Source organism: Eretmochelys imbricata, chromosome 3 (genome assembly GCF_965152235.1).
Source record: "Eretmochelys imbricata isolate rEreImb1 chromosome 3, rEreImb1.hap1, whole genome shotgun sequence".
Classification (NCBI taxonomy): Eukaryota; Metazoa; Chordata; order Testudines; family Cheloniidae; genus Eretmochelys; species Eretmochelys imbricata.
This window is the reverse complement of record NC_135574.1, coordinates 110,883,783-110,902,005: the sequence shown is the minus strand read 5'-3', so window position 1 is coordinate 110,902,005 and position 18,223 is coordinate 110,883,783. Positions and strand designations below refer to the sequence as shown.

General features: G+C 42.0%; 1 protein-coding gene across 3 annotated transcripts in view; it reads right to left on the bottom strand.

Annotated features, from left to right (window-relative positions):
- GRM1 (glutamate metabotropic receptor 1) overlaps positions 1–18,223 on the bottom strand; it is a 273,727-nt gene that overhangs the window by 59,197 nt on the left and 196,307 nt on the right. For all 3 annotated transcript variants that reach the window (XM_077811781.1, XM_077811782.1, XM_077811783.1), the window contains exons 4-6: positions 17,691–17,937; positions 7,423–7,591; positions 5,323–5,449 (exon numbers count right to left, since the gene is read on the bottom strand). In XM_077811781.1, the coding sequence (XP_077667907.1) occupies positions 5,323–5,449; positions 7,423–7,591; positions 17,691–17,937 (543 nt within the window). The remainder of the gene's footprint in view (positions 1–5,322; positions 5,450–7,422; positions 7,592–17,690; positions 17,938–18,223) is intronic.

The window sequence follows — 18,223 nt, the reverse complement described above, 5'->3', positions numbered from 1 at the left end:
AAATGGGGCTTACTTTGGATAAGATTTTTACAAGCCAAAGTTAAAGGAAACTTTGTGGCTACTGACCTAGTTGGCCTCTAGGTGCTACCACAGTATAAATTATACACTAAAAACTATAATTAAATTAAAAGAATGTTAAGGCTGAAAAGTCAAACACTTAAAAGACAGGAAGTGCCAGAATTACAGCAGGCAACCTTCATTTTGACAAGCTGGCCCCTCCAGCCTGTCCTCTTTTCAGTTCCAGTTCTCCCTGTCCACCTCAATTCCTCTTAACAGTCTTTTGCTTGCCCCCACCCCACTCATATCTGTGTCCATGTTCCATTTCCCACTCCTACTCTCCAGTGGCTCTTTGTCCCAGTCCCTAATCCTCCCCTCAAGCTTCACATCCCAGTGCCTCCCTCCATGCAACCTGGCTCCTCATCCTAACCCCACTTGCACCCTGACCCTCTCATCCAAGTTGTGCTCCCACTCCCTAACCCAGCTCCTCACAATTGTGCAATCAAGTTGAGTTGTTTTTCTTTCTCCTCCTCCCTGCTTGGGGACCAGCAAAGGAAGCATTGGTTGCACAGGAGAGATAGCCTCGCAGCTCTCAGTTTTGGTGTCTAGCACTGCACTGGCCCCTGGGTGCTGTGAGGAGCTGTCAGGAAAAGTCCTTCTCAACCCCTGAAGCCCTGGGATGGAGCATGTTCGGTACAGATGGAATCTTTGGAGAGGTCTCTACTGAGCATGTGCGCACTGAGATTTCCAGAGACTCATAACGTGACCAAATTTAGGTGGATGGGAAAAGGTATCAGCTGCCACCGCTACCAAATTTCAAGTCCCTGCTCCAAAACGTGGAGGGGAGGGTGTCAGTGACACGGATTTAAGCATGTTTTAACATGGCCAAACCAACATATTTTCCCTAACCTCATTTTGAGAAACAGCTGAACCATATTTGCTGAAATTTTCCAAAAAATACAGACCAAAGCAAAATACTTCAGTCTGAGGCAGACACGTGGCATGGACAATTTCAGCCTGAATAGTTAACGTTTGGCAAATTGATAAGCAACAGAAAAGAGGGGCTTATAGTCGAAAGCATTGGGCAGCCTTAAACACAGGTGGCACTATCCGCACTGCCTATAACAGCAGCAATGGCAATGCTAATTTCTGCAGCTGGAGGAGCTGGTTTAAAGAAAAGCAAATGTACCCAAAGCTCATGCGGTGAGGTGAGGTGAGGAGCACATCTCACCACGTATTCAGGGTGAAATGTAATTGAAAATAAAGATTTTAATTAGACCTGGAAGCCTGTTGCCAATTGCCACAACAGCACTGAGAAACAGAATAGAATCAGCTACCATTTTGCTTTTATCATAGATTTACTGCCAGAAGCAACGCACCATTTTGATTAAGATTAAACAAAGCTCCTTTATGGATTGGTATGCCAGTATTGCAGCACTGTTATGGGCACTAGAAGAGTTAATATGTAATGTGTAGTCTAGATTTAGTAACACCAAGCCATATTCTCATTCCTCCAGCATAGGTAACATGTTCAATGCCTCAGCCCTGATTCAACATAGCATTTAAACACACACAGCTTTAAGTCTATTTTATGTAAGACATAGAAACCTGTTCAGATACATTGGTGCAATTTCTGTCTGCAGACAAGCCGTAAGACCCACAACATGCTCTCTGTGGGCTGACTACATTCCCCAACACTCATCCCCAACCGTGAACTGCTCACATTAGTGAAGGGCTTTGACTGGCATCTGAATGAGAGGGACATGAGGATAGAGAAGCTGTGTAAAGCAAGACAAAGACAGACAGAAAAGATATGCAGTAAACTGAAAGTTTACAAGCTTTAAAAAAATCCAATATAGAAATTAACAGCAAAAGGCTACAGAGTTAATTTACTATATGTGGTGAAAACCAGTTGGTTAGTTTTTGTCTACTTTCTCCCTCTATGCTTTAACTATGAACTATTTCTCAGGACAGGAGACTAATTGATTTTTTAATTTTTTAAAATGATATTCATATTGTAAGACCAACAATACACTCCAGAGGTGTTTCCTGAGATCATTAATACATGTCTCGGGCAACTGAAGGCATAAGACCTTTACAATGAATATTGTAATAGCTCTATAAATCTACTTGCCATGTCTTGTTTTATTGCTTAATTAAAGCGGGAAGAAACTGGATTTTCCAGCTCTGACATTTGTTCCTTTCCCATAAATTCTAATAAGATAAATGATATCACTTGTCAAAAGGAGGTTCCTGGCAAGAGGCCCCAAAATATTGATTTTAATTAATTTCAGAAAAAATATGGTTTATATAGTTCATGGTGAGAAATTTCCCCTGTCCTGTGACTCCTATTCTACTGAGCAAACTTTCAGGTGGGGAGATTTTCTGTAAACCATTTGAGAGTTAAAAAAAAAAAGCAGTTAACCAACACTGAACACCAGAGTTATTCAGCCTTTGAAGTGGGATAACAGGGACCTTAAGAATTATGTCTAAGGAAATCATATACTAGACTACTAGACTAGGGGAATTTTAAAAGAAACTGAGACTTTAAGAACCTCCTTCTCTGAGGGAAGCAGCCGAGGACCATACACATTTGTATCATATAAGATTTAAAGGGAATAGAAAAAGTAATCTTGAATGCAATATGATAATATCTGTGCCTAGCTTACATGGTGATTGGTGAGTGTAAATACAACAGAAAAAAACCCAAGAGTTAAAAAAGCACATTTGGTGGGAACAATGCTTGCAAGAAAAGAGCATTCCATCTTCAGTGGTTAAAATAAACACTACATGCCAGGATTTAGTCAAATCAAATGACTTTTTATATAGGATGGGTTGACATTTCTTCAGATTTTCTGAATAGTTTTGCACTTATTTATTGCATTTCAAGAAAACAGCAGTAAGGTTTAAAAAAAACCCATCTCAACTGAACAGGTGGAAGTTGTTTATGATGCTGGCTGCCATTTTGGTTTCATATTTATTGTCCCATGTGTTCTCTTGGAAAACATGAGGTGGTTGCACTGTAGTTTGGGTACTGTGGTTTTAGTATAAAATCTCCTTGTAGAGATGGAATCCCCACAGACAGCAAACAAAAAACACAAAATGACCTTTTACACTGAAGTGAAAAAAAAATTAGTAGATTGCAACAGTCTCTGAGGTTTTTGCAGCACTGATAATGGAGACCTTTTCTTAGACCCGTTTTGGCAGTGGTTGTCATTTTGAGATTCTCCCTTAGGATCTATTTTGAGCAGCTGGTAGCACTGGCTTTCACCTGAGTGCACACCGATCCTTCACAATGCCCTTGCTTTGCTTCTTTACTGAGCAAAGAAGTTCCTGTTTTTGCACTGCACAAACTAGAAAAAAGTAGATTAAGTTTTCTAGGTCATTACCATTTTCAAAAATTATTTTAGTGGGGTAGAGCATCAATTTCCCACAGTACAAAAAAAATACCCCCAAGACTTGCTCTATTATATTGCATAATACAAGATGTCTTGGAAATGTATTTTCAGCAACCAGGTAAACAGTACTTTGGCCCATGCATGAAGACCACTGGTGACATCTTGTTGCCAGAAAGTTTTATTAAAGGCCAGGAATGAGACCGTGTCCCATCACACACCACTTTATTTCCTCACTTTGTGGTCAATGTGTTTTCTTACTCTGTAAAAGTACCATCCTGTTGCTCAACACACACAGAGAAAATATTCATGAGAAAGGCAGGGCATTAATAGACTTTGGGCTGCTCAGTGAAGTGTCAGCAATCCAAAGCAATTGCAAATCCAGTTTAACTGGCCACCAAGGCAGGGTTACAGCTGCTGTGTGTTGCTGGGTAGCTAAATCAGTGAGAGTATCCTGATGAATCTAGTCCCCCAGAAATTCATAGATTTCAAGGTCTGAAGGGACCATTTTGATCATCTTGTCTGACCTCCTACAAAACACAGGCCATAGAACTTGCCCAAAATATTGTCTAGAGTATATTTTTTAGAAAAACATCCAATCTTGATCAAAAAAGGGCCAGTGATGAAGAATCCACAAGAACCTTGGTAAATTATTCCAATGGTTAATTACCCCCACTTTCAAAAAATTATGTCTTATTTCAAGTCTGAATTTGTCTAGCTTCAGTTTCCAGCCACTGGATCGGGTTATACCTTTCTCTGCCAGACCGCAGAGCCCACTATTAAATAGTTATTCCTGATGTACATACTTACAGACTGTAATCAAATTACCCTTAACTGTCTCTTTGTTAAGCTAAATAGATTGAGCTCCTAGAGTCTAACACTATAAGGCACATTTTCAAATCCTTTAATCATTCTTGGGCTCTTCTCTGAGCCTTCTCCAATTTATCAACATCCTTCAACTGTGGGCACCAGAACCAGACTCAGTTTTCCAGCAGTGGTCTCACCAGTGCCAAAAACAGAGGTAAAATAATCTCTCTACTCCGGCTCGAGATTCCCCTATTTATGCCTCCCAGGATTGCATTAGTTCTTTTCGCCACTACATCACAGTGGGAGCTCATATGCAGCTGATTATCCACCTTGACCTCTAAATTTTAGAGGTGGTGGGCCTGATTCGCCACTACAGAGCCCAACCCAGGAACAGATATCTGGGACAGGTGCTTGCATCTCACCATGTGGTGGCTGCTGGGAGCTAACTCAGCCGCCGGCACAGATTGGAATAGCCCGGAGGACTGTCCTAACTTGTAATCCAGCTGTAGAGTAGCCATGGCAGAGACATGCTCTAGCCACATCCCATCCCAACACCATCACTCTGCAGAACTTCCCTGACGTTTCCCATGTGCTGAGGACTCCTGTGGAGGCAGGGTTGGGGTGGGATGGTGCTCTGCATCTGCTGTGCCTGCGGATGTTCCTGTGGAAATGTGGGGAAACACATGGAAGTTTTGCAAAACAACCACAAATCCCGGATAGGATGCTCCATGTCGCAAGATGGAATGAACTGACAAGATGTCAAGTAAATCAGCTGGTGCACCTAGCTCCTGAAATATCACTGGTAAAAACACAGCAATGATTGTACTGTAATTAATTAATTAATAATTCTGGCGGTTTTAGCAATGTTCATGTTAACTGTGTCATTTCCCCCTGTAAATACTTGTGAGCACACATTAATACTCACCTGGCCCTTCTTCCTTACACTATGCAGAGTAGACCTAGAGGCTGCTGTATCATCCACGGAGCGATCTACATTTTACAGGTCTTTGTGTTTAAAGTGCCCTTTTAATATTCTGGCACTCTGCCTCCTTATACACAATCACACACTTGTCTTGCTGCATGCTGTTAAATGAGGATGTGTATGCAAGGGAGATTTCCCTACCTGTCAGGTCAGCATTAGGCCACCAGCCCAGGTCACAGGCTTTGCACGTGAACTCGTCCTGCACAAATTCATTTTCCTTGCAAGGGGTGCAAATCCAGCAGCAGCTCACTTCCCCTTTCCTTATAACCTGCAACACAAAAAATACCCTCAGACTAAATCCTTTTTAAGAAGGAACATGAATCTCCACAGCAGGCCAGCACTACCTACAATGTTGTAAAACAATGCAGTATGAGCACTGGCTACGGGAAGTTTCTAAGGGTGGGGGAATATTAAAAGCTGGAGACCTGTTTGTACCCTTCTCGGCTAAAACCTGTGCTCGAACCCTCACAAGAATAAGCTTTCTCAGGACATTTCCAGTATCACTTCTGCTAGATTAGAAATACGAAAGCAGCTTCTTTTGTGGTGCATCTGAATTTCTGCTTCCTTTCTAAGTTTGAATCAGAAAGTGTTATATTTTAAATTAAACTTCCAAAGAGGTTTGATTTAAGGGTAGGTGAGTCTGCAAACCGATCCCAGGGCATATAATATGTGGGGGCAAACATGCAGTTGCAGATTAAATACAATACAGGTGACAACGGAACGGAAAGAATGAGTTGTGGATATTGCTGGCCTAAGTACTCTGCAGCAGACTTTTACTCAGTTTCCCCCTCCTCCAGGATCTTCCCTATCATCCACACGCAAAGCTGCAAAATGCTGGTTTTTATTGAGTTTTGTATAGAAATTTAAGTTCTTTTTGCAATCTATGGAGAGAGAGAGAGAGAGAGTCCAATTGACTTCAGTGGGAGCTGGATTAAGCTGTGTGTGTATTCATATACACACACATATATAAATGCACACAAAAAACTCTTCTTTAGGAATGGATAGTATCTTTAGAGGCCAATGAATGTTGATGATGTACCTCCAAATGTTTTGTATGTTTTATGAAGCCTTTGCTAAAATTCTAACCTAGATGCATCAGGCTGGTCGGAAGGGAGAAGGCAAGTGTGCTTATTTACACATTTTGAATTTAATTAGAAATGGGAAGCTGTTTTGGGAGGGTGGTTTTCCTCAATGGGAGCATCTTGCCCTAACTGTGCCCATATTATTATGATACTGCTTAAATTTGTCTTTATGTCACCTGGACATGGCAGGTGGCAAATTACTTGTAACTGGATAGAAGTGCTATTATTTGGTAAATAGATAGAGATTTTATTTGTGTTTCTACACCTCCTGTGGTAAGCATAGGGTACAAACAGATAAAGATCTTTTTTCTTTCAGGTGCTGTTGACAGGACAAAAATTTTATTCCTGCAGTGCACACCACTTTAAAAATCAGCCCCCCAAGAGAACTGCAGTTATAGTAAGTACTGGGTAATGACAAAAATAATCGTGTTGTTCTTACTGTTACATTTTACAGCAGCGGCACAAGCCTAAATTTGATTCTGTTTCTATAGCACTAGAACTGTCTGAATAACTGTAGAATTTTCAAGAAGTATAAACCCCCAAAAGTACACTCACATGCTGGTATTTGCATAGATTGGGTACAGTGGAACCCCTGAGTTACAAACACTGGAGATATGAACTGACCAGTCAACTACACACCTCATTTGGAACTGGAAGTACTCAATCAGGCAGCAGCAGAGAAAAAGGAGGGGTGGGGGGGGCAAATACAGTACAGTACTGTGTTAAATTAAACTACTAAAAATAAAGGGAAAGCGGCATAATAAAGTTTCAAAGCTGTATTAAGTCAATGTTCAGTTGTAAACTTTTGAAAGAACAGAGTTTTGTTCAGAGTTATGAACAACCTCCATTCCTGAGGTTTTCGTAAATCTGAGATTCTGCTATACTTGATTTGAACATATAGACACAGAAGCACATGTGCTAATACATTTTTGCACATGAAATAGGCATTGACTTCTTGTAAATGTTGACCTATGAGTCTTCATATAGTCTTGCCTTCTTATACACTTATTATAACTGAAAAGCAAAGAAATTCCAAGCCAGATGTTTTCTTCAATCTGTTTGCTCAAACCTGGTGAAAAAAGTGAAGGCCTGTTATTCATCTCTCATTAATATAGATCTTCCTGGATACCTAATATAGAGAAAAGCACCTGAGACGTACCTTAATTTGACCCTTCAAACAAGGTTCACTGCACACTGATCGAACCATTCCACTTTTGTTCATCTGAATCCTGTAATCATCAATATTCAACACCCCTTCATGCCAGGTTCCAATGAGTACATAGTCATAACTGTTGGGCTCTATGTATTGCAGATTCATGATGTCATACCTGGGAAGCGAAAGCAGAGAGAACAGTCGAGCCTCCTGGACACAAGTATTAAATCTGTTGACTCTCCTTTTTCATGGAAACCAGCTAATTCATGATTTCTTTTCCCAAAATCTCTAGAATCTTTGAGGAGCTACCAACTCCTTCATTATTCAGTATCACCAACCCCAAGATTTCAAAAATCTGAGCCAAACCCCCCAAAATCATGAGGATGGCTTAAAAAGAATGAGTTTTATAAAACTACAGGAACTCCTCGCTTAAAGTTGTCCTGGTTAACGTTGTTATGTTGCTGATCAATTAGGGAACATGCTAGTTTAAAGTTGAGCAATGCTCCACTCTTATGTTGTTTGGCTGCCTGCTTTCTCCACAGCAGGCAGCCTCCCTATGCTTCCCTGCCCCCACAGCATGCCCCTCCCCCAGCAGACACTGTGGATCAGCGCCTTTCCCCTCCTCCCCCCCGCGGCAATCAGCTGGCTTGTCGTGTTTAGGAGGCAGAAGGGAGGGGATAGGAGCGAGGACTCAGCATGCAGGCTCCCCCTCCCTCCCCTGCCTACGGCAATCAGCTGGCTTGCAGAGTTCAGGAGGGAGGAGCGAGGAAGCAGCCTGCAAAGTAAAGGGGGATGAGGTGGGGGGGGGGAGAAGAGGTGGGTCAAAGGTGGGGGCTTGGGGGAAGGGGTGGAGTGGGCAGGCTGAGGGTTGAGCCCCCCACCCCTGATGCTTGCAGAGTAAGGGAATCTGCCACTACTGCTGGGCAACGTGCTTCTCCTAGCCTACAGCACCTTCAGCCTCCTTGCCTGCCTCATTGTCTCCAGTGCCAGTGGGCTGTGACTGTGTAGGGTAAGGCGGGGGAACCTCCCAACTATAGTAGTGTACTGTATGTACAGTATGTTTGTAAACACACAGCATGTGCACACTACTCCCTCCCCCCCACCCCCACAGCGATTCACTGTTGCTTTATGGCCCACCATAAATGCTCGGAAATACGGCTCTACAACCAAGTGCTTGCGAGGCCACCAGCTGCCTGCAAAGCAGCGGTGGGTGGTGGACAGCAGAGGCCCTGTCTTGCTACAGAATAAATAATGTTTTATCTGCTCCCAGCCATTTGCTGGAGGGAGATAAGAACACAGGGGGCAGCAGCCCGCCCAAAGCAAGTTACAGGAATAGCATTCCAGCACCTGCTCCGCTGTAGCAAGGGGGAGAAGTGGCATAGAGATGCACAGAACTTGGCCCTGCTCCCATGAAAGTCTGTGAAACGCACAGGAGCCTTGCCATTCACTTTAATGCCAGGTGCATCTCTCTGCCCCTGCATGTACACAGCAGAGAGGGGCAGAGCCCTGCAGAAAATGTTATTTTCCTCCTCTTACTACATTGGCTGCAATGCTGCCCGGGTGCTGAGTGCATGGTTACTAGGGGAGATACAGCAGGGACCATTTTTCCAGCGCACCCTAGAAGAGAGGCCTTTGGTCCTCCAGCAGGGCTCCTGTGAAAGTAAGAACCTGCAAGAATGTAAGAACCTCCATAACTAGTCCTAGCCTAAACCCACTGGGCTTCCAGTAAGGGAGCAGATTATTATGGAGAATGACCTGGGTTTTCCAAATTCTTTCCCTTGCCATAGTTGACTGATGCTGCATGACCCCGGCCACTCCAGGCTGAAGGGAGTGAAGAGCAGCACATGCATGCACGTCCGGAGCAGCATCACCCAGCATCATGAGTCAAAAACGTCCAGCAAGTGACAGTGAAGTGCCTAGCAGTAGCACTAGCAGAAAGAAAACCAGGAAAACCATTAATTTGGGTACTAAATTAGACATTTTAAAGTGTTTTGATACAGGCGAGCATGCAGTAGACATTGGCATTGCTCTAGGTCTTACTGTGAGAGCACTTCGGAATAATGCCAGCAAGATCAGGGCGAGTGCTCAGTGTGCAACACTGCTTAGCCCTACTACAATAAGTCAATCAAGAAGCAGTTTGCTGGAAAACATGGAACGCCTTCTCTAACCGTGGATAGAGGACCAAAACCAGCGGAACATACCTCTGAATTTGCTAGTGATACAAGCTAAGGCAAAAAGTTTGTATGACAATTTGAAGAGAGAACAAGGTGAAGGATCACAGACAGACAGACAGATGTTCACAGCATGTCGGGGATGGTTTGATCGGTTCAAGAGGTGCTTCCACCTGCATAACATCAAGATGTCCGGTGAGGCAGCTAGTGCTGATACTGCAGCAGCTAAAAAAATCCCTGATTATCTCAAGAAAATAATTGAGGAAGGTGGCTATTCCCCTAAACAAGTCTTCAATGTCGATGAAACAGGCCTGTACTGGAAGAGGATGCCTGAGCAGACTTACATTTCCCGAGAGGAGAAGACAGCACCCGTATTTAAAGCAGTTAAAGACCATCTAACCTTGCTTTTAGGTGGTAATGCTGCCGGAGACTTGAAGATGAAACCACTGACAGTGTACCAATCTGAAACTCTACGCGCTCTCAAGGGATTTTCAAAGGAACACCTTCCAGTCATTTGGAGATCCGATAAGAAGGCATGGATAACTGGAGCTATTTTTTCAGAATGGCTGACTCTCTATGCCATCCCTGCATGGAAGGAATACTGTGCCAAGGAAAATCTTGATTTCAAGATTTTATTGTTTTTTGATAATGTACCAGCTCATCCAATCAACCTGGACGACCTGTGAGAAAATGTCAAAGTTGTCTTTCTGCCACCTAACACCACATCACTGATCCAACCCATGATTCAAGTAGCCATTGCTGCATTTAAGGTGTATTATTTATGCCATACTTTTGACCAGCTCATCAGAGGCACCAAGGGGGAAGACAAACCTATGATTCAGCAATTTTGGTATGACTACAACATCCTGAAGTGCATCAATAACATCGGTGATTCCTGGGCTGAAGTTACTCAGCCATGCATGAATGGTGTGTGGGAGAAGTTGTGGCCTGAATGTGTCAATGACTTAAAAGGATTTAAAGATGTTGTCCCAGCTATGAAGAAAGATATCCTTGGCTTGGTTTTGATGAGGTGGAAGAAGCCAGCGTTACACAACTTCTGCAATCACACGGAGAAGAGCTAACCAATGAAGATCTGATGCAACTAGAGGTGACGAGAGCAATGGAAGAAGAGGGCCAAGAAGTAGAACCACCACCAAACCATCGAAATTTGACTGCCAAACATCTTTCTGAAGCTTTCCAAATGATTGAAGCTGGCTTGCAAATCCTGAGTGATGATGATCCTGACAGGGAATGCAGCTCCAAAGTGAGTAGGGGAGTTGGTCATCTAATGACTTGCTATAAAAAAATTCACCAAGAAAAAAAAAGGAAAGCAAAACAATCTCTAGATGTGTTTTTTCGAGTTCAAAAAGTTCAGCAAGAGGAGCAGCCAGACAATCCACCCTCTTCCACTCTCTGACTCCACCACCTCAACCAAGCTTCATACTCAGCAATGATTGTAGTATTAAATTGCTTGTTTAAAATGGTTTAAAATGTGTATAATGCCTTTTGTCTGGCAAAAAAAAATTTCCCTGGAACCTAACCCCCCCTATTTACATTAATTCTTATGGGGAAATTGGATTTGCTTAACACCGTTTCACTTAAAGTTGCATTTTTCAGGAACATAACTACAACATTAAGTGAGGAGTTCCTGTAATACATTTTGAGGTTCTTTTTCTTTGCCTTCTGGATTCAGAATCTTTAGGGTTACATTTGGGTCATATTTTCAAACTTTTCTCTGTAACAATGAGGGCTAGAAATTTTATTTAATAAAAATGAAAGCTGTGATTCTCATGTAATCACTTGACTCCAGAAGCTGGGGCTTTAAAAATTCCCACCAAATATTGAGAGACTTGTGATGAAATCACCAGAGTTGGCACCACTAATTTCTACTATTTACTGGTAGGTATTCTCCAGGGGCTAGATTGTGCCTTTCATGCACAACCCTCAGTAAGGTGGAGTGTCTAGCTGTGTTGTCCCAGGAGGAATTGTATCTCGGAGAATACGGTTCCTCAAAAGAAAATCTCCACTTGTTCTGGACGGGCTAAAGCCTTTTTCAGGGTGCAACATATTGACCTCCCTTGCAGACATCCAGCCTCCAGTGACGTCTGGAGGAGAGGGAGTCCAGGCTCTGCCTACTTCCCATTTCTCCTCAGTTGCTAACTCCGAGCATATACACTTTGTGTTCCTCCAGCACCTGGAGCTAAGATTTGTGTAGGCCTAATGTGACCACATGAAGGGGCAATAGTCAGTGAGGAGGGGAAATCTTTACACCCACTAATTTCTTGTGTGGCCACATTAAGGCTAGTCACAATCTAGCCCCGCATAGGGCACTATGGTGTTATACATTCTGGAATCATCATCCAATTAATATATTCAAACCAAACAAACAAGAGTGACATAAATTAACCAAAAACACTGATTTAACAATTAATATAAGGCAGCCTTGCAAGACGGTCAGGAAAATGTATCAGCCCAGACCCAAAAATCTACTTTCCCACCCAAGGCAAGTAGAACAGAATTTCCCAAGGCCAATATAAAGGAAGCATAAAAACACAGCTTCTGGAAACACTCAGCTACCCATCTTCACCCTCCACCATCACACCCTGTCATCCCTGTGTGCTGGGACTGATGTGTGAAAGTCTTTTATTGCTAACTGTTTTGCTCCTGCTTTCTCTCCCTGCCTGTAGTTTGTGCAAAGTGATGATTAACCGCTGTAATTTCATGGGGGGAAACAAGCGGGAGTGATGGAATGAACAGAGGAGAGCAGCATAAGGAGGAGGAACCACAAGTGAGGATGGATAGACAGGCTGGCTCTTGAGAGACGGGGAAGAAGATCATTGTGGGTGGCAGGCGGGGGAGTGTTTTGATCTAAGTGTATGTGTGTGTGCGGTGGGGGGGGTGTGTGTGTGAGAAAAGGCTGCAACTGGAAATTGTGATTTGGACTGTAAATTGAGAAATATGTTCTGCTTTCTAAGGCTGAGAGTCCCTGCCTTGGTTTTCTCTGTAGTTGTTTCAGTTCTCTCAGATTGATTCTTTACATTCATATTGAGGTCAGAATGTTTTATTCTGAAGTGTTACTAATGTATATGGGCTGGGGAATGAAGGGCACACAGGGGTCTGTGCCCTTAGTAACAGATAGGAATAGGTGGTTGGTTCTGGGTAAAGGGGTCATCACACCCAAATCTTTTTCTTTTCCCCTCAGAGGTTCAAATAAACAAAATATTGTTTGCTGGTTTAGAAAATGTCAGATACCTTTGCAGTTCCATGTGCGCGAGCCTCTTGAACCTCTGTCTGCCTGCCTTTTGCTTTGCATATCTTTGGGGGTGTATGGCCTTTTCTAGAGACTTTTCAGAGAAGCTGGATCCATTATAACTGTGCTTATGTAGGACCTAATCCTGCAACTACATTTGCGTGGGGAGACTCATTTTCCAATACTGAGCCTCACGGAAGTCCGTGGGGCTCCACATGAGTGTGACACTCTGTACCCCAAAGCAGCACCCTGACACTCCAATATTTCTTAGGTAATCTACTTTGATCTGTACACTTATTACTTATAATCACTCAAAAACTATCTTGCTGTGGTTAATATATCTGTTTTATACTTTACCTAAAAACAGTGTGGCTTGAATGAAGTGCTTGGAAAACCTTAGCTCAGTTAACAATAGCTGGTGCAGATCCACTTTCCTCTGTAAAAGTGGTGGACTAGGTAATAAACTTACATTGGTCAGGCTTTTGACCAGGGCAGGATGCAAGGCTAGGACCTGTGGGGAATTGGCTGGAGCCTCTCTCTTGTTGGTGGCTGTCAAGAGCATTCATGTCACTTAGCGGGGGGCTTTCCTGCCCGTGAACGTTTGTGTGAGTGCAGGACCTGGAGAGGACTGCAGCGTGTCACATTATCACAGTGTGAGTGGGAGCCCAGGTTGGTGAGACAGAGGGCTCAGCAGTACCCAGTTCCAGGTTGCATACTGGGAACGCCCATCACAGTGGGCAGATCATGTACGGAGTGCTACTCACTTCAGGACAACTCTGTGTAGGTACAGAGGTCCATCTGGGCAGCTGCAGGATGAGAGCTTTGGTTGATAATTAAAAAGGAGTCTAGAAAAGGGACCCATTTCAAGGTAATCAGGACGAAATTCCTCCTACTTTCCTGTTCTTATAAAGGGAGAATATGAAAAAGGAACGCATTGTGCTGTTCGATAGCTTTGTGTATAAACTGTGCAGTACTTCATGAAGCAGTATCCTCAGGGTCCACTATAATATAGATGTGATATACATGAGTATAAATGAGCATTAGTAGCATTATTAGAGTATAAATTAGAGTATAAATGAGCATTATCTCCTGCTAGAGAGCAGAACCTATTTGTTTCCTATTATGACCTTGAATTAAGCAGATGTACAATCATGTACTCCGTACTGGCAAGTGAATCTGGGGGAGGGGGACAGAAGATCATTAAAGGCTCACATTGCCTTCATAGAACTTTTAGTCTACATGTGTTTTTTTTTTAAGGCAAATAACCTATTACATGGCATAAACTAGCATTACTATATTCAACATCAATCAAGACTTAGCAAATGCTGAGATAAGTTTTAAAGTTTCATCTTAACTTTTTCTCTTGTGCTTATGTTTCTAAGTGTCCTCCTTCATATCATTATTAGCCAGCTGTCAATGTATACAGTATGCAAACTGAAATCTCTTACAAAATCTTACACGTGCTTGCAGTTTGAGACTGAGCTTGAAGTTTTAAGACATAATGAGATCTTCCAGACAAGCTGATAATTGGATAGGAAGTTTATTTCTTCTTCTTCTTCTTTTCTTTTCATATATGCATGTACAAAAGTTCTGCTCTGAATACATGGAAATTAGGTTTGGGATATTATTGAGTTATTTCCCTCCGCTCACACATGCAGTATCAATGTTTGTCGCAAACCTGTTTTAAAAAAATCTCAGTCAGCTGCGACAAAGCAGAGAAATTTTCAGCCAAAAAGCCATTTGTTTGAGAAAGCTGTGAGCCATTGAAAAATTAGGGCAATTAAGGAAGTTGGATTTCATCCTTAAATATGGCAGCACTAATGACACCTATTATAATATATTACATGCAATAAACTACGTTAACACAATATTAAGGCTTCAAAGCCAAGTGTTAAAAAATGCTAAGACCAGAACCCATTATTTGCTTGGCTCCCAATCTGGTGCACCATTCCTTGAGTCAAAGGGGAGGGATAGCTCAGTGGTTTGAGCATTGGCCTGCTAAACCCACGTTTGTGAGCTCAATCCTTGAGGGGGCCATTTAGGGATCTGGGGAGTTGGGGATTGGTCCTGCTTTGAGCAGGGGATTGGATTAGATGACCTCCTGAGGTCCCTTCCAACCCTGATATTCTATGATTCTAAGGGGGGAGGGGCTGCTGCATTCTTGCCACTCTCCTACCCTCTCCCATTCTGGAGCTCTTGCTTTTGACTACCATTTCGAAGGCTCATGGGATATACTCACTGCAGATGAAATTTTCAGAGATTTTCCCAGTAAATCCCCAATAATCTCTACTGAGCAAGTACAAGTGAGGCTTTTAACTCGACCAAGTCTGGGTGGTTTTCCTTAGAGACAGCAAAAGGCATTCTCTGACTCTGGCACTATCCTCTGACAGATCTCAAACACTGGCTGCCAAGCAGGGAAGCACAAGAGCTCTTCAAAGACAGAGGCGGTGGGACGGGAAGAGGAGGAATAGTTGAACCTGTTTTTCTCTATGCTCATTGTCAGAAAGGACCCAAACTTTTTCATTAAACCGTTTAAAAAATATGTTCAGTCTGAGGCAGAAAATAGGTCTAAGAAAATTTCAGACAAATGGATAAAGTTGGACAGAGTTATAAGGAACTGAAAATAGAAAGTGTCAGGCAACCTGAACTATGGATGATGCTATCATCTCCGTCTCCAGTTACAATCAGTGATGGCTTAAAAAGATTTCATAAATAAAATATAGCATAAATGTTAGTGTTCAAGGTAGGAACATTGTTCTTCTCTGTCTTGTAGGGGTTTATTTATTTCTTCATACAACAATACTGCAAACTAAAGCTGAAAAGCCTTTTACTTGAATGACCAGAAATGCACTGACAGCTCACTTGATTTGGGCAGACCACTCGCGAGCTAAGCTTAATGTGTTACTTTGAGCTCAGTTGATAATGTGCTGGGAAATTCAACCACTGTATATTTGCTAACATAATAGTAAATATTGTTTGTTTTCTCTTGTTATATAAATAAATAAAATGATTAAACTTAAAACATTACTCCAAAGCAGTCTGAGAATGGTTCCCATATTTGTGAAAATATTAAAATCTATTTTTCCCCCAGGGACACAGTCTCCTCATCTATCCCGATAAAGCAAAAGGTCACAGAAAAGGCAGTCTGTTCTGTTCCAGTGCTCTTTGTTATATTTAATTGACAAAGTGTTGAATGCAAAATGGAGCTTTATATTTCATTAAGGTATGAAGACACTTTGGCATTGATAAACTGCTACTGTACATTCATCTATGCCACTCAAGGACTTTTGCTCTGTACTGTAGAAACACTGGGACATATTTTCAAAGTCAGGTATGCACTGTTGAAAGTGCAAATTTGCATAGGCTTAAATTCCTGGATGTATCCAAATGTCTGATACTTTTTATTTATTGATCTCAATTGCTCTGTCCCGTGAGCAATATACACTGGTACAAGTATGAAATATATTGAAAACGAAGGAAAAAATCAAAAAATATTCTTGTCCATACTCATCAAGCCAAGCTTTAAAATATAAGTTACCAGCAAAAGAAAACCCACTCTCATCCAATCCATCCAAATTCTAAACCTGTCCTACCAATAGAAACTGGGGTGGGAAGGGGAGGGGGAGATTAACCTTGAAATGGATCAAGGGGTGAAGGGAATTGTTCCAGAGTCCAGAACCACTCATGGAAATATCCTGTCATAAACCCTCTCCTTTTTAAATTGAGGGCCGTAAACTGTAGCCCCTCTGCTGATCACTGCTGCAGCAGCATTGTGTGAGGAGAGAGGTGGTCTCTCTGGTAACCAAACAACGTAAGGACTAGCAGATCTAAACGAACACCAAAACTAACTGGTAGCCAATACAAACTACACAGCACAAGTGTAGTATGTTCCCAGTGTGAAGAATTACTGAATAGATTGACAGTTACATTACTCATCAATTAAAGTTTCTAAACAGTCTAAGGGTGTAGCTGTATTTGTCCAGGTATATTGACTTTGAGTATGTAAGGCAATTGCTGGCCCCTATCTCTTAAACTCTGGCCTACTCTACAGGTCTCTTTGGCTGAAGAAACCCAGACAAAATACACAGCATAGGACTGATGAATGAGGTGATGGGATGGGGTGAGGAGTAACTGACCTATCTCTTTTGATTGTTCAAGCAGAGTTAAATATACCAAGTAGCACAAAGAACAAAAAGTGAAAAACCAAATGTCAGTTTTAATAACCTAAGGTGTTAGTAAGAGAAGCAAGAACTTTTTAAAGACATTTTATGATGACATTGGCTCTTGCAGACATTCTCTGAAGCCATCTGCCAAACTGTGAAGTCTCATTTCATTCAGAGCACTCTCTTTATACAATACCAGTTCTTTGACTCCATTGATCAAGCATACACAGAGCTTTAGTCTCCTCTCGCTCACATCAGTTTAACAACTGTGTTACTCTACTGATCTAAATGAAGTAACTTCTGATAGACACCAGTGTGAGTGCGAGGAGATTCAGACTCAAACTCGCTGAGCTGAAACATTTCAGTACAAGTCATGCAACTGAATCATCCTATAATTACTCAGAAAAACTTTGAGGCTGAAACCCCAATGGTATCTCAAACTCAGAAGTTCTGGCCTCCTCTCGCCAGAAACACTACAAAGGGTTACACATCCTACTGTAACTCCAGTCCCATTACAAGCTGTAGCTATCAACAGATCATCCTGTATCTGGAATTACTTTCACCCACTGACAAGACTAAGTTCACCCATATACCCCAATTTCTGACAAACAGTTTCTGCATGCTCTAGTTAGGCTAGCTGTAGCAACACAATTATTTGCTTTAATTCACTGACATGAATTAGCTCCTTACCTTCCAGGGGCATCTCCCTTTTCATCAAACCAAATTTCCTCTCCTGAAACACCAATGAATGAAGACTTTATGAGGAATTCCAAGAGTTTGCTGCCATCGATGGGTGTCATGGCATCACACAGCCCAACATGTCCTGGGCAAAGGGAATGATGCATATTTTGTAGGCCATGAGCCATAGCATATATAGCATTGATGACAAATCCCATCTTACTGTCCTGGACATAGTTTTCTTCTAAACTCTCATTGCCTACAATAAGAAAAAAACAAACATTACCATAAGACAGAAATTAAATAATTGCAGGAACTCATGGAATGAAGAAGAGGGCGATTTACATGATTTTTCAAAACAATAGTTAGCTCATTTCTCTTAAATACTTTTGAAGCATAACAATAAAACTGGTTGGGAATTTTCCAACTAGTTTTATTTTTTTATTTGAAAATGTGAATTTCTCAAGACTGTTTGCAAGAAAGGGATGTTTTCAACAAATCTCCTGATTTGACCTTTAAAAAAAACATTATGAAACTGTTGAAAC